This window comes from Leuciscus leuciscus (assembly GCF_965113295.1).
Source record: "Leuciscus leuciscus genome assembly, chromosome: 18".
Classification (NCBI taxonomy): domain Eukaryota; kingdom Metazoa; phylum Chordata; class Actinopteri; order Cypriniformes; family Leuciscidae; genus Leuciscus; species Leuciscus leuciscus.
In genome coordinates this window covers 10,823,851-10,839,058 of record NC_138742.1, presented here as the reverse complement: position 1 = coordinate 10,839,058, position 15,208 = coordinate 10,823,851, and the positions used below count along the sequence as shown (strand labels likewise).

General features: G+C 36.9%; 2 protein-coding genes across 2 annotated transcripts; one reads left to right on the top strand and one right to left on the bottom strand.

The window, feature by feature from the left end:
* Positions 1-3,550: 3,550 nt before the first annotated feature.
* bin2a (bridging integrator 2a) lies at positions 3,551-11,661 on the bottom strand. The gene is made up of 14 exons (XM_082146230.1): positions 11,498-11,661; positions 9,380-9,535; positions 8,771-8,851; positions 8,627-8,681; positions 8,448-8,542; positions 7,956-8,051; positions 7,723-7,830; positions 7,447-7,532; positions 6,962-7,037; positions 6,790-6,872; positions 6,575-6,679; positions 4,263-4,710; positions 4,057-4,135; positions 3,551-3,934 (listed from the first exon to the last, which is right to left on the bottom strand). The coding sequence occupies exons 2-13, from the start codon at positions 9,470-9,472 to the stop codon at positions 4,067-4,069; spliced, it is 1,395 nt and encodes a 464-aa protein (XP_082002356.1). The 5' UTR covers positions 9,473-9,535; positions 11,498-11,661; the 3' UTR covers positions 3,551-3,934; positions 4,057-4,066.
* LOC309481361 (uncharacterized protein) lies at positions 10,279-15,052 on the top strand. Its single transcript, XM_082146268.1, has 5 exons — positions 10,279-10,611; positions 11,795-11,900; positions 12,090-12,196; positions 12,643-12,815; positions 14,648-15,052. Exons 1-5 carry the CDS (start codon positions 10,452-10,454, stop codon positions 14,933-14,935), a joined length of 834 nt encoding a protein of 277 aa, XP_082002394.1. The 5' UTR covers positions 10,279-10,451; the 3' UTR covers positions 14,936-15,052.
* The last annotated feature ends 156 nt before the right edge of the window (positions 15,053-15,208 follow it).

Sequence of the window (15,208 nt, the reverse complement as noted above, 5' to 3'; positions counted from 1 at the left end):
ACATTTACCTCCTATTACAGTCGAGTCTGTTTGTGGTGTAGCAGCTGTAGTATTTGCTGGAACATCTGTCACTGTGAAAAGAACAAAAACACTGAAGACGACACAAAACCTGTATGTCAAGAAGATTACATGCACTAAAATGTGGAATTACAACCATTTCAGATGGAGAACATGATCAGCATTGTTGAGGAGTAATCAGATTAGGAGAAAGAAAAAAAATGATGGCACGATGTCAGGCATTAACTGTGCGTAGATTTTATTTAATGCTTCAGTACTACACCAAAATGAGGCCAGGATTGAAAAGCGTACATGTATTACGTATATGTGTTGGTGCCAAGACAGATTATGTTGCACTAGGCTATTATACTGTTCGGATACATTGTTTGATTTGAGCGACACACCCAAAGCCTGTGAGGGAAGCTTTTAATAGTTTGCTCTTTATATTAGAAGACAATGTGCACAACTTACCACTAGGTACAATGCTAGTCATGGTGAAAGTCATACTTGTACTGGAACGGACACCTATTTGGAGCAAAATAAACAGACTTGTGTCAACAATCACATTTTTAGTGTGTGAAACAGTCATATGACTTATTGAGTAAACCTCATACATTAACTATTAAACATGGACAAACATCACTGGGTTGTGAGACAGACGCATCACTCAACAACCTGTACAGTAAGTACATTAAGGTCTACTGACACTGACTGAAGCGAGGGACGCCTATAAAAGTTTGAGGACTTAGCCTAATCGATCTTTCTACATTTGGACTTTTTGGGTCAAAGTGCTTTTCAAAGACTTGCATCAACCCACTTTTCAAAATAATTCTACAACTATACATCACAGGTTCTACGAAACAGGTGCCTTTTCTAGTTTGATAGTGATTTTTCAGATACATTGTTTATGTTGGACCACAATTATGTCTTTTTTTAAATGAAAGATGAAACTGACATTACAAATGTTGCCGTTTCACTACACAAAATGTTTAAATTAATTTATTAAAGAGGAAAATATACAGAGATACAATGACTGTGTATGTGTGTGTGGTAATGTATTCCCTTACATTATGGGGACAAAATGTCGCCACAATGATGGCAATACCAGAAATCCTTGGGGACATTTTTTTTTTTGTCCACTGAGTCGTTTACACCGTGCTCTCTCGTCTCATACCTTGTATCCTGTTTTGGTGCGTAAATCTATTTAATTACTTCAAGAATACAACTATGATAGCTTTTAGTCACTTTATTTCAAATTTTTTAACAGGGGAATAATACAACAGACGTTTCAGCTTGCAGGCCTTCTTCAGTGTGTATATTACCCCTTAAAAAAAAGTGAAATACATTGACTAAAAGGATTTTGAATTTTCAGTGCGCACCATAGCTGTATTCTTGACTTTTTTGGGTCCCTATGAGAAAAACAGCTTATAAGTCATCATCATACTAAATGATGAAAACTGCACAAAGAAAGCCCCATAAAACATGAAGAGTGTACGGGTGTGTGTGTGGGTACCTACTTAACTATATTTTGGGGACTAATTTGTACCCAGTAGTGACAAAAACCTCCCTTTAGGTATGTCTTTATTTGTAAATCTGGTATAAAAATAAAGTGATTAAAGGTTTTTTAAAAATGCAGAAAGTTTTGTGTGATGGGTAGGTTTAGGAGTCGGGTTAGTGTAAGGGGATAGAATATAAAGTTTGTAAAGTACATCAACCATTATGTCTATGGAATGTCCCCATTTAGATAGCTAAGTAAACGTGTGTGTGTGTGTGTGTGTGTGTGTGTGTGTGTGTGTGTGTGTGTGTGTGGCCTGGTAAACCCTACATTATGGGGGCAAAATGTCCCCATAAAGATGGCATTATCTGCAATCCTTGTGGGGACATTTTTGGGTCCCCATGAGGAAAACAGCTTATAAATCATATAAGTGATGTTTTATATATATATATATATATATATATACACACACACATATATACATATATATAAATTCAGTTTTCTGTGATGGGTGGGTTTAGGAGTCGGGTTAGTGTAAGGAGATAGATTATACAGTTTGTCTATGGAAATACATGTCCATGTATATGGAAAGTCCCTATAAAACTTGAAAACAACGTGTGTGTGTGTGTGTGTGTGTCCCACACACAAAGCTGGAGACAATGAGGAAAACCAAAAAATCATTTTTAGAAGTGGTTAGGAAAATGTCTAGGCCTATATAAACAAACATTAAAAGTTTGAATTAGCTCTTCATTATTTATCTCATATTTACACACACACACGTATATAATGTACACCCTTTCACCCGTTTTATGGAATCGCACTTATCTTATAAATAAATGCTGTAGCAACAGTCACATGTCTCACTTCCTAAATTTAATTAAAATGTAACTTTCCTTGTAACAAATCTCGTAGGGTTCCGAGACACACGACGCTTATTTTATAAAGGATCTCGTCGTGATGTAGCCTAACTTTAGGCAAAGTAAACACAAAGCTAGAGGTAACGTTACTGGGGTCGCCACATACTCAAAGAAACAGTGTGTTTGTAGAGGCAACCTAAAACGAATTATATTATTTTATCGATGGCAGTCGGAAAACCCCTCTCACACTGTGAACGATCACTTTAAAAAGCTGCAAAAATCTTACAAATAATTTAACAGCTGTTCAGCCATTTGAAACCGTCAGATCTACTTTCAGTCCAACAGGAACAAAATAAAACTTACCTGAGTGCTTGAGTGTCAAAGTCGCGGATGAACTACTTTTCAACTAAAGATGGCGATCACGGGGATAAAAGTTAAACTTCAGACTGATAAATCATGAAAAGTAGACTGCGTTCTATTCAAAGTAGAACAACGTAAAGCCACCACACGCTCACTGAGCGATGCCGATTTTGCATGAATCATTCTTTAGAGTCGAATCTTTTCTCGAGTCAATAACCATAACTGACTCATTTAACCGAATTCAACCCATAGACTGTAAAAACATGTCCGTAACGTCGGGACTGATTGTTATTTTGATCATTTGTTTAGTTTTATTATTTATTAAAACATGCAGAAACATTTGTGTGACTAAATTAATTTTAGTACTGTTTAGGCCTAATGTAAATTCAAAATATGTTCCGTTTCTTAAATGAAATATGCAGTTTTCTAATAGCCTATCATAGCGGAGACTCGTGAAAGTGGATTTAAAAACCTCACTAATAAAACGTAATATTGTTTGAGTGCATAACATGCGATAACATGCGACCAGGTGACGTAATTGCGTTGCGTCACGAAGTAAAAGAACCGTTGACTCGTTTATAAACAGGTTCTTTGAAACAAATAGTTCAAAAGAGCCGATTCGCGGAAACGAGATGAGCTTGTGCGCGTTCACAAGCGTTTCCTCCTGCCCGCTCCCGTGAAGAATCAAACTGGTCGCATTCCACGAAATGACTAATATTAACCAGCAACCACACCAGCATGCTAGACTAACCTCTGAAAATAAAGAACGGGGATTTGGATCATTAGTTTAATTGCTTGAGTGTGTAATGAAGAAAAAAAAACACACAAAAAAACAATAGGCGAGTGGTAAGTTAATTTTTAGTAAAAGTTTTGGGGTGATTGTCAAGTACATTATAAACATTTCCATTGTGTCCTGTGATCATTTGTCGATTAGATAAATGGATATCATGTAAAGAGTAATATAGCCTATCTAAAAACATTCAAATCCATAATAAGGAACACCGAAGGATAAAAGACAATACAGGAAAGTTATTATATTGTAAAAGAAACTGTAATTGAATTAAAACCCAGAATTTAAACATTTCTCTGAAAAAACATATCTCAAAAGATCAGGGATGGGATTTTTTTTTTTTTATCCACGTCAGTGCAGCATTTGGAAATCCTCTGTTATGTTGTGAATTTGCTGTCCAATTCCAGTGTATTTCCAACAAACAACGTGTCTTTTCTGTAAACAGATGAATTTGAAATGAAATGAAATGCACATTAAGCCATTTGCTCACATGGATTAAATAAAACACATAATCACAACATGAGTGTGAGATGTAAGTGCTCTCAAATTATGCTGACCTTTTGTCTACTATTTAGGGGCTTCTGTTTTCGTTCCTTCCTTCACCTCTCCTGACGGATGGTCTCCCTTGTTTAGAGCCTTGAAACAGGTCAGATAAATAAAATGACACCTCTTTTTGAGTTACATTGTTATGTTTCTTTGATGAATGAATATAATGGCTATGTTCAGAATGGAATATATGTATGTTTAGGGTTACAGAACTCACATAGCTTGAAGCATCAGTTTCTTCCACATCTGATTCACGAGCTATTCCATTCTCCACACCAGAAGGCCCATCATCCTCCACCTTCTCAGATGATTTTTGATCTTTGATCTTGGAGCATTCGGCGGGACTCGAGTTTGGTTTCAGTTCGCTCTCATCACTGTCCTCCTCAGAAGACCCCTCCTCATTTGCCGTTTCCCCTCGTCCATCTTGACTTGAGGCTTGCGAGGACTCTTTCTTTTCGGCTCTCTTGTCTTCTACCACTGATTTATCTTCAGAGGTGCTGGTGTCATCCACCCGTGGCTCGTCCTCTGTAGTATCGTCTAATCTTATAGGGCTGCCTTTTGCATCTTTGGCACCAGAGACGTTTTCATAAATGGGTAGAGGGCTGGTGGGGCTGTATGACCCATATGTTGGTCTGTCAGACCTAAAACTGGATGAGTTGCCTCTCCTGTAATAGCAAATGTATGGAGAATTATGTTGGTTTGCATCTTGAAAACAGATATCCTATTCAATTATGTTATGCGTGCAGTAATGCATGCCGAAAATGTATATACAGGTAGACCGGGCTAGTTGCCAAAAGTCAATATAAAGTTTTGGCAACATACACTCACCTAAAGGATTATTAGGAACACATGTTCAATTTCTCATTAATGCAATTATCTAATCAACCAATCACATGACAGTTGCTTCAATGCATTTAGGGGTGTGGTCCTGGTCAAGACAATCTCCTGAACTCCAAACTGAATGTCAGAATGGGAAAGAAAGGTGATTTAAGCAATTTTGAGCGTGGCATGGTTGTTGGTGCCAGACGGGCCGGTCTGAGTATTTCACAATCTGCTCAGTTACTGGGATTTTCATGCACAACCATTTCTAGGGTTTACAAAGAATGGTGTGAAAAGGGAAAAACATCCAGTATGCGGCAGTCCTGTGGGCGAAAATGCCTTGTTGATGCTAGAGGTCAGAGGAGAATGGGCCGACTGATTCAAGCTGATAGAAGAGCAACTTTGACTGAAATAACCACTCGTTACAACCGAGGTATGCAGCAAAGCATTTGTGAAGCCACAACACGCACAACCTTGAGGCGGATGGGCTACAACAGCAGAAGACCCCACCGGGTACCACTCATCTCCACTACAAATAGGAAAAAGAGGCTACAATTTGCACGAGCTCACCAAAATTGGACAGTTGAAGACTGGAAAAATGTTGCCTGGTCTGATGAGTCTCGATTTCTGTTGAGACATTCAGACTCTTTAGGTACAAAAGTGTACCTTTTGAAAAGGTACCGCCACAGTGACAGCTTTTGTACCTTTTTTTCTGAGAGTGAGAGTCAGAATTTGGCGTAAACAGAATGAGAACATGGATCCATCATGCCTTGTTACCACTGTGCAGGCTGGTGGTGGTGGTGTAATGGTGTGGGGGATGTTTTCTTGGCACACTTTAGGCCCCTTAGTGCCAATTGGGCATCGTTTAAATGCCACGGCCTACCTGAGCATTGTTTCTGACCATGTCCATCCCTTTATGACCACCATGTACCCATCCTCTGATGGCTACTTCCTGCAGGATAATGCACCATGTCACAAAGCTCGAATCATTTCAAATTGGTTTCTTGAACATGACAATGAGTTCACTGTACTAAAATGGCCCCCACAGTCACCAGATCTCAACCCAATAGAGCATCTTTGGGATGTGGTGAAACGGGAGCTTCGTGCCCTGGATGTGCATCCCACAAATCTCCATCAACTGCAAGATGTTATCCCATCAATATGGGCCAACATTTCTAAAGAATGCTTTCAGCACCTTGTTGAATCAATGCCATGTAGAATTAAGGCAGTTCTGAAGGCGAAAGGGGGTCAAACACAGTATTAGTATGGTGTTCCTAATAATCCTTTAGGTGAGTGTATTTTAAACCATTTACATTTTTTTTTGTGGTGAAAATATGCCAAGTTAAATGGGTTAAGTTGTCACAATAGGGAACTAATAAATACCTGAATATAGGCTGTTTAAATGTCTATATAGCTAAACTCAAATAGTAAAACTATTATGAGCCACAAAACATTCATTCTGCAATAATGGGAAAGGTAAAAAGAAAACAAATACTACATTATTATTTTGGCCAAATTATATTGTATTAAACAAATAAACAAACAAACCACTGCTATAGTAAACAAGTATTTGTGTAATTTAAAACATTAAAAAATATATTTTGTAACACTTCTTTATATAACTAATCATGCACATTCACCAGCAGATGGCATTAGTTCCCAACTTTTAAATCTGCAAGGCAAAGAGAGAAATTGAAATGATGATTTTACCTGAGAGAGTCCCTGGGGCTGAAACCTTTGTGCATATCATAAAAGCTTTTAAGTGATCTGGGAGACAACGTGTCTCTAAATGACCTTCTTTTCAAGGAACCTGAGCTTAAAATGAAACAAAGAGAGTCATTTGTACCATATTTGCCAGCTAAATTCTTACTGATATTTAACTTGTTTATTTAAAAAAATATGTATATAAGAACAGCATATAATACCGGTTCAAATTCTTCACGACAAAGCTCTTGTCTGGATGTTGGGTGCTCAGCTCTTTCATCACAGTCTGTAGAACCTCATTGTTCTTGGGGCAAAAAAAAAAAAAAAAGTAGTTGCAGATCATGATGAATCACTGTTTAATGATTCAAGCTGTATTTTTTACTTTTGGTTTACCTTGGTAATTTCCTTGTAGAAGATGTCTCTGAGGTTGCAAACGGCTTGGAAGACTGTGACATAGCAACCAATACGACTATAGAATGCAAAACAAATAATATTGGCCAAGTTTCAGTTTGTAGATGCCAACAACAACAAAAATGAATCTAAAATTAATTAATATATCTATATATAGGCTATATTTACTGACCATAAAATTAGGTGTAACTACACTTTATATTACAGTCATGTTCCCCTTGTACATATTATGTACTTATTGTAGTAATAACAACTGGGTAATAACTAGGTACTAACCCTGAACTTATTAACAAGTACTTTCTTTGGTAAGTACACGTACAGTAAGTGCATGTACTGTAAAATAAAGTGAAACCATATAGTTTATAAAATTATAGCCATTCAAAATCTTTATGATATTTCATTTGTTTAATTAATTAACATTTGAACAAGTTCCGTCTGTGTACTATAAAAACAACTCCAAAACTCACGTGTCAAATAGAATAGGCAGTTCCATCTTCAGCTCCCTGTTCATGTCCTCAAATATCACCTTGGCTGCATTCATCTCATCCTCTGCCTTAAAAACAACAGCACAAAGGAAAGTCCCATATCTGGTCTTCATAAATCTGAATCATGTCAGTATGATGCTTGTAATGTCATGTTTGGTAGTAAAGAACATGATTTGAAGGTTAGAACTTATCTGTAAGGTTACAAACAAATTTACTGAGTGACTGTTTCTCAATGTCAGTCATTAAATATAGGCCTACCTTTCCGATCTTGATATCATCCTTCTTTTTAGCGTTCTGCATCCCTGCCAGGTGATGACGAGCAGAATCATAGTCTACGAGTTTCCTGTTTCGCTTGGCCACTCTTTCCTGAATCATGAAGAAAAATAGTTGACAGACGAAACTGCTCATTAAAAAACAAAATTTTAAAAAATGATTGAGAGCTTTGTGCGAGGTGTAGGCTATGCGCCAATATATCAGGCAGCCGTTTTTACCCTGACATCTGGAAACTGGCTCATGTAAGACTCCATAGTGATTAATGCCTGATCATGCAGCTTGGACTCGTAATCCTTCCACAGAAGCTCTTCTCCCTTTGGAACACAGAGAGACACATTTGTAATAAAAGCCTAAATTCAGTCTATTCATCTTATATAAAGCGATCACGTCTCTTCAGAAAATTTGGACTAAACCGCTCAATTCATATGGATTCATTTAATGCACTTTTTGAAGCGTAAAAGTGGTAGTTGCGTAGCTGTCAATGGAGGAACAGAAAGCTCTCAGATTTCATCAAAAAGATCTTTGTTTGAGTTCCAAAGATTAACGAAAGTATTACGGGTTTGGAACGACATGAGGGTGAGTAATTAATTACAGAATTTTCATTTTTGGGTCAACTATTCCTTTAACGGACAATGTCCTGGCAGAAATGTACCAGCCATATCAGTTTTTCTACAGAATTTTTTTCTTACAGTGTGATCTCTGAGACTTACCTCCACAACTTCCCCAAGATCTTCTACACCATCCCATTTATCATCATATGCATCAAACAAGGACTGAAACAGTCGACCTGAAGCATCCTTCATTACTGTTAAACATCAAGCACAAGAAAGCATGTCAGTATTCCTGTTTAAGCCCATGTCCTGCACGAGTCTCACAGTAAAGAGCCAACCTGTGACAGCGTTGATGTACGCTTTAAGGTCCTTGTATATTCTGTATCCATCGTTCTGCAATAGAAACCACAAGGAAAAATTAGGTCAACTTTTGATCTTCGAAGCTGCTACTTTGGATACCATATAGTAGATGTATAATTTACCTGTTGAAATTGGAGGTTCATCACACACTGCTCAAAGTGCTCATCTTTGGTCTCCTCGGATTTGCCAAGTCTCTGCAAAACCTGCGAAGGCATCACATGTTACAACGTGCCTACAAACACCTGACAGCCTTGACAAGGGTATTCTCCAAGTGTACTTGCCAGCTGTGCAATGGATGTTACACCTGATCCTTAAAATATTGATAAGCTCACACTGACAACGAAAAAAAAGCTTCCTTACAGTTTTAGATCCTAAGACCTATTCATCTGACTTCACCAACGATCAGTTTTGAGATGACAAGATATGAAGGGTTTAACAGGTGAAAACAGAAAAGTAAATGGAGACTTGGTCAGCCTTGGCAGACAAATTAAAACAATTCGGGGAATAACGGACACTGTTAAGCAAAGAAGGAAGCTATATGTTTACATTGGCTCTTATTGATGGAGTAGATAAAGCAACTTGTGTCAGCTACTCCCATGTCAGGTGACTGAATCGATTACTGGATCAAGATAACACTAAAGTTTCTGCGCTCTTAAACAGGAAGACTGACAGCATTGGAAAGCACACTGGCTCTCTTAACTCTATTGTGTTTTATGATTCCAGCCACGTACCTTCTCCTGTGCCCTGCTGAATTTTTTCTGCACCTGTTTAGCAAGCACATTGGCCCCTCCTTTCGAGCTGATGCTGGCCTTGCTTTCTGCCATGTTCTTCACTTGTATTCAATCTGGAATAATGTTTCAATAGCCCTTTGAATTAAATGGCCAACCCTGGAGAATAAAAGGAACTATTTAGAGCAAAAGAAAGTTGACTTGGTGTCTTTACCTTCGCCTGTATTCTGTCTGAGCCCAAACACACCTTCTCCTGTTTTTTTTTACAGTCATAAGTCATAAATTTCTTATCTTTACAGGTTGTGACTTGAGCACTGTGGCGGCCCCTGAGTCATATTTCATTGTGAATGGGTATTTGGTGTAAGGGCCCACTAGTGGAGTCAGAACATTGAAATTATATTATATTATATTATATTATATTATATTATATTATATTAATTATATTATATTATATTATATTATATTATATTATATTGAACTGAGCTGAATAATGACACTAGTATCTTCTTTAGAGCTGCTTCACAGCTAAAATTGAAGTTGTTTAAAAATTGATGAATTTTGCAACATTAACACCATTATTTTCCTGTTTATTACTTTGAAGCTGCTTAGAAACAATCTATATTGTGAAAAGTACTAAATGTAATAAAAGAGATGAGTAGAAGTTTGTCACCTTTGTACCTATTTTATACTAGTCTATTGTATTTCATATTACACAATGAAGATCAGACATTCAACTTGTTCAATTCTATTCTGAATCAAATAAGTGGAAGTACAATTTGGCATATTGCTACATATTATGTTCTGTTCTAGGCTACAATTATGGGTCCATTAAGGGTATTTCTATTCTATTCTATTCTATTCTATTCTATTCTATTCTATTCTATTCTATTCTATTCTATTCTATTCTATTCTATTCTATTCAAGCAGTACCTAATACATAAAAAGCATTATAGATATTCTCAAACTACAGTTCCCATAAGCCACCGTACGCACAGAATCAGTATTGGCCACTCCTCCTCACTGAAGTCTGTATGTTATGAACTTTGCTCTGCCGTATTTTTTTCTATAGGGTTGTATGTTTGAGCTCAAGTTTGTAACATTGCTACTTCAGAACCAGCTGGAGATGATCATGGGAAGCACGTTGGCCAAATGTGCAGCCATCGACCTGGCCGTTCAGTGGGTTGGATGGTCACTAGCGTCTGCATTCAAAACTGAAAAGTTTTACGACTTAGCAGGTAAATTATTTATCCAAAAGGCGTGGTAATCACGATCTTGATATAGTAATATAATATGTATTGCTTTCGTCGGTTTTGTCATGTTTATGCATTAGTATGCATGCACAGATTGTACATGGTATTTCGTCTTAAATAATGTTGTATGTGTTTCGTTGGGTCGCAACACAAGCGATGTCTTTTATTTTATTTTATTTTTTTACTTGTTTATTGTGAAAAATAGGTTGTTATCATGTATTACGAGACGGTGGTTATCTAAACTACAATGAGGTGTTGTGAAACCACCATAAATACGTCTCCACCCACAAGACATGATCTTAAACCAGCTTACTGAAGAGCATGATTTCCCCCACCCGTATTTCGACAAGACGTCCTTTTAACCAATCAGACAAATTACTCTACAGAGTAGTCGTCGCTTGATTGGCCAAACTATGGCTACGTCACTGTCAATCATTCAGCTAGAGGCGGGACTTGTCAAAAACGGATGGAAAAAAATAACGACGTTAACTCGGATATGTGATCTTTTATATAAATAACTACATGTGCAATAATATATGCTATTTAATTTTTATAAATTAAAACGTATGCATAGACCTCGAAAATCAGTTATATTAACACTGAAACATACATTTTAAACTTCTGTACAGATTTTAAAATACATTTTATCACACATGCTATCATAATTTTCAACACAACAGTAATGTTATACATAAACAGTTTTATAAAGCATATATTAAGAATTTTGACAGTTATACTGATTATAATTTTATTCATTGCATGTAGAAAGTGATCATACCTTGAGAACATTAGGATATGATTATCCATGTAAAGCTAATTCTTTTTTCTACATGAAAAAAAAACAAAAAACAAAACATTAGCTTCTACTTACCTGTCAGCATTCAATATGCATTTCTTTTCAATGGAGTACAACAATTATCCAACCATTTCAGTTTTTCAAACCCAGGTTCCTGAGTGCTATTCCCTCTTTCTTTCTCTCTGAGAAGTGTGCTCTTGAGAATCCTTGAACTTTGCTACCAATTGTCTCTATGTTCATTGGTAAAATATTCAGTGAACACGCCTCACTTTTAAAATGGACGGACACAGGTGACTGGCTGCTCTGCCCATATCTGGAGGGATACTGAATGCCTTATCAGTTTAACCATAAATTAATTTTGTTGTTCTGTAGGATCTGGTACCTATATATTGCTGGCTCATCTGAGTCGTGTATGGGGCGGAAATGGACACCTTAGACAGAACGTACAAACTGGACTTGTTACTGCCTGGGGCCTGAGGTAAGATAGATAGAAAGATAGATAGATAGATAAAGTGATCTATAACAAAAGACGTGTCTATTTATTGGAGTCTTGTTGCTTTAACAGCGTTAATAAAAGTGAAGTCAGTCCAGCTTCATGTTGTATTAAAGTATCTATTAAGGTCTGGTTAATAAGTCAATAAGTAACAGATTGGGCCTTGTCCTGCAGACTTGGGACATTTCTCTTTCTTAGAATCCTAAAGGAAGGACAAGACCGGAGGTTTAACAATGTCAGAGACAGCCCTGGGACATTCTTTGTGTACTGGACCATGCAAGGTATTTCAACTAAGGCTATTGATTATTTGCATAGTTACTGCTAATTGATGGCTGAAGTTGGCCATACGTATCCAATCCTTATCACAACAATAAGAGACAACTAGGAAAGTAATTCTATTATATTATGAATCACATAAGGAGAAGTTTTGCACCTATTCTATACTGTTCTATTCTATATAACACAATCATTCAACCTATTCCATCCTATATCTCTGTTCTATTCTGTTTTGAATCAAAAAAGTGTATGTAAATTATTTAGCATCTATTCTATTACATTATTTATTATTTGCATAGTTACTGTTAATTGGTGGCTGCAGCAGGCCTTGTCCAATCTTTAAACATCACACTTAAATAATGTAACAAAAAAAAGACCTCTAAAAGGAAATTCTACTAAACCCAGAAGAGTAATAGACTGCCACTTGAAACTTGTTTCTCCTTCTTTCCAGCTCTGTGGGTATTTGTTACCCTCTTGCCCACCCTAATTCTAAACAGTGAGAGAAGGGACGCGCCCCTTGGCCCACGTGACTACATCGGTTGGGGAATATGGGGGCTGGGTTTTGCTACAGAGGCCATTGCCGACCAGCAGAAGTGGAATTTTAAGAGTGATCCAGATAATGCTGTGAGTAATAACTTGCACTGATAATAATAGGCTGATAAGACTACTCAGTTGTGAAAGCTAAATTATGACATGTAAATCATATAATTCATATAATAAAAATATATTTTAACATAATTAGTTTTATGAGACCTGCACTCTTGACAGATTACAAACTGGATCAAACTGGTTTATCTTAACCCTCTGGTTGTCTTTGGTCATAATAAACCAAAAGAACATGCGTTTTGAAAAATTGTTACATTATCGGAATGATACAAATCTTGGTGACTTTTGTGGCACTTGCCATGAGAGTACACAAAAAATGTAGACATGAAAAAAAATTTGGGGTGCAATCTACAAATCAGCAACAAAGTAGTCTTTGATAATGTCTAAATATATATCCAAATGCAAAACATAATAAAAGTAAGTAATTACTAATTATTTACTAATTAAATAATTATTCTTATTAGCAACTGGGAAAAACACAGCCCTATATATTGGCTATACAGGCATCTAGTGGTTACGCAATGGTATTACATATTATTTTCTTTATTTCTTCCAGCAGATGGCACTAATCTGTTTTTTTTAATACCTTTGCTATATTTTTACTTAAATACTGTATTAATTGAAAATAATAATACATGCTGCCTAATTTTGAGGTGAATATTGTCTAGTGCCATGAAATATAAAAGAATAAATATTATTGAAACAAAATATCGTACATTAATTTCATTCGAATTTTTTACGTTTATTGTCTTTAGTCTGTTTTAACCACTGAGGAAGTGTGAGCCCTAAGTGAGGAATACCAGAGGGTTAAAGAAGAATGGCATATTTTTTCATATGGGCTAAATATACAAAAAAACAACTAAATGTGAACCATTTGTGTGTTCTTTAAAAATAAAATAAAAATGTAACATCCTGAAACATCTAAATTGGCATAATAGGGTTATCTGTTTGTCCAACCAATGGCAGACAGGGGGAGTCAGCATGAAATAGCTAGGGTACATCTCAATCAGCTCCCTAGTTCAGTAGTCAGGGCACTGACCAGGGAGTCAGACATTTTAAGGGCTGTCTCAATCGCTGAAACATTCGCTCCCTAAAAAGTCCCACAATGCACCGTGAAAACAAGGAAGCATCGAAGCTTACGGAAGTTCTGAAACAAAACTTAAATCACGTGAGCCAACTCATGACACATAATGACACGCGATAGATGTTTTTTAAAATACAAACCATTATTTAATTATGTCATCATAAACATACATGGCTAGACAGGTAATGAACATAACCTAGCTAACATTTACTATTTATTTTCGGCTGAAATGTTCTATACTATATGCAACTAGCAAAATATTTATCATAACACTTAAAATAACATTACAATGAATTTTAGAAATATATCAGCTTTGCTGTTGTTCATAAAAAACAGTTATGATTGTGTACAAGGAGGACGTTGTCATGTCACCAGAAATAGAGTCATCAGTGTCCCATTATGTAGTGAGCCAGCGTCCTTTACTGTCTTACCAGTGCCCGAATTTGTGAACACAATATACTGATTAATGAGCTTGGGAGCTGATTAAGACGCAGCCCTATATTGGCTTAACCGACCATGTGCATTTGGAGTGGGGATATGTTTGGCCAACCAATGGCAGACAGGGGGAGTCAGCCTGTAACGGCTCTATTGGCATAACCAACTGTGTGCACTTGGGGCAGGCTGTTTGTCAGATTAATGGCAGACAGGGGGAGTAATGCAGAAATTACACTCGCAACAAGAAATCCTGCTTATTATTTGCAAGTGACAATTTAATTAATGTCATGGGGCAAAGGCATTAATCCTATAAGCTTGCATGTTTTTGCAGGGAAAGTTTATTAGTCATGGACTGTGGGCATACAGCAGACATCCAAACTACCTGGGGGAGATCCTGCAATGGTCAGGGCTGTTCCTGTCCGCTTCCTCCGTCATGCGCGGACCTCAATACCTCAGTGCAGTTTCTCCGCTCTTCGTCTGGTTCTTACTGAGACATGTTAGTGGGATCCCCATCCTTGAGAAGCAAGCTATGAAGAAATGGGGATCAGACCCAGCTTTCCAGAACTACATCAAGAACACTCCCCTCCTATGGCCCTTTCCCAAGTTTAAAGGAGAATAAAGCATATTTACAGCACTTGCTCATGACAAATGAATGAAAGCTTATGTGAATGTCTGATGATGTAGACACCTAAGTGAGAGTAAAAAAAACCCAACTATATGTATGTCCTCAGCCCTAGATCAAGTTTCTTAATTATAAGTTTCAGTACACCTATTTACTTTGTAATCCTCAAGAACTTTCTTCAAGAAATCTATCTATACTTTTCCCCTTGATTCAACTATCCAGTCATCGAACATTCTGGCACACTTTGTCTATTGTATTTTAAATGTGAAC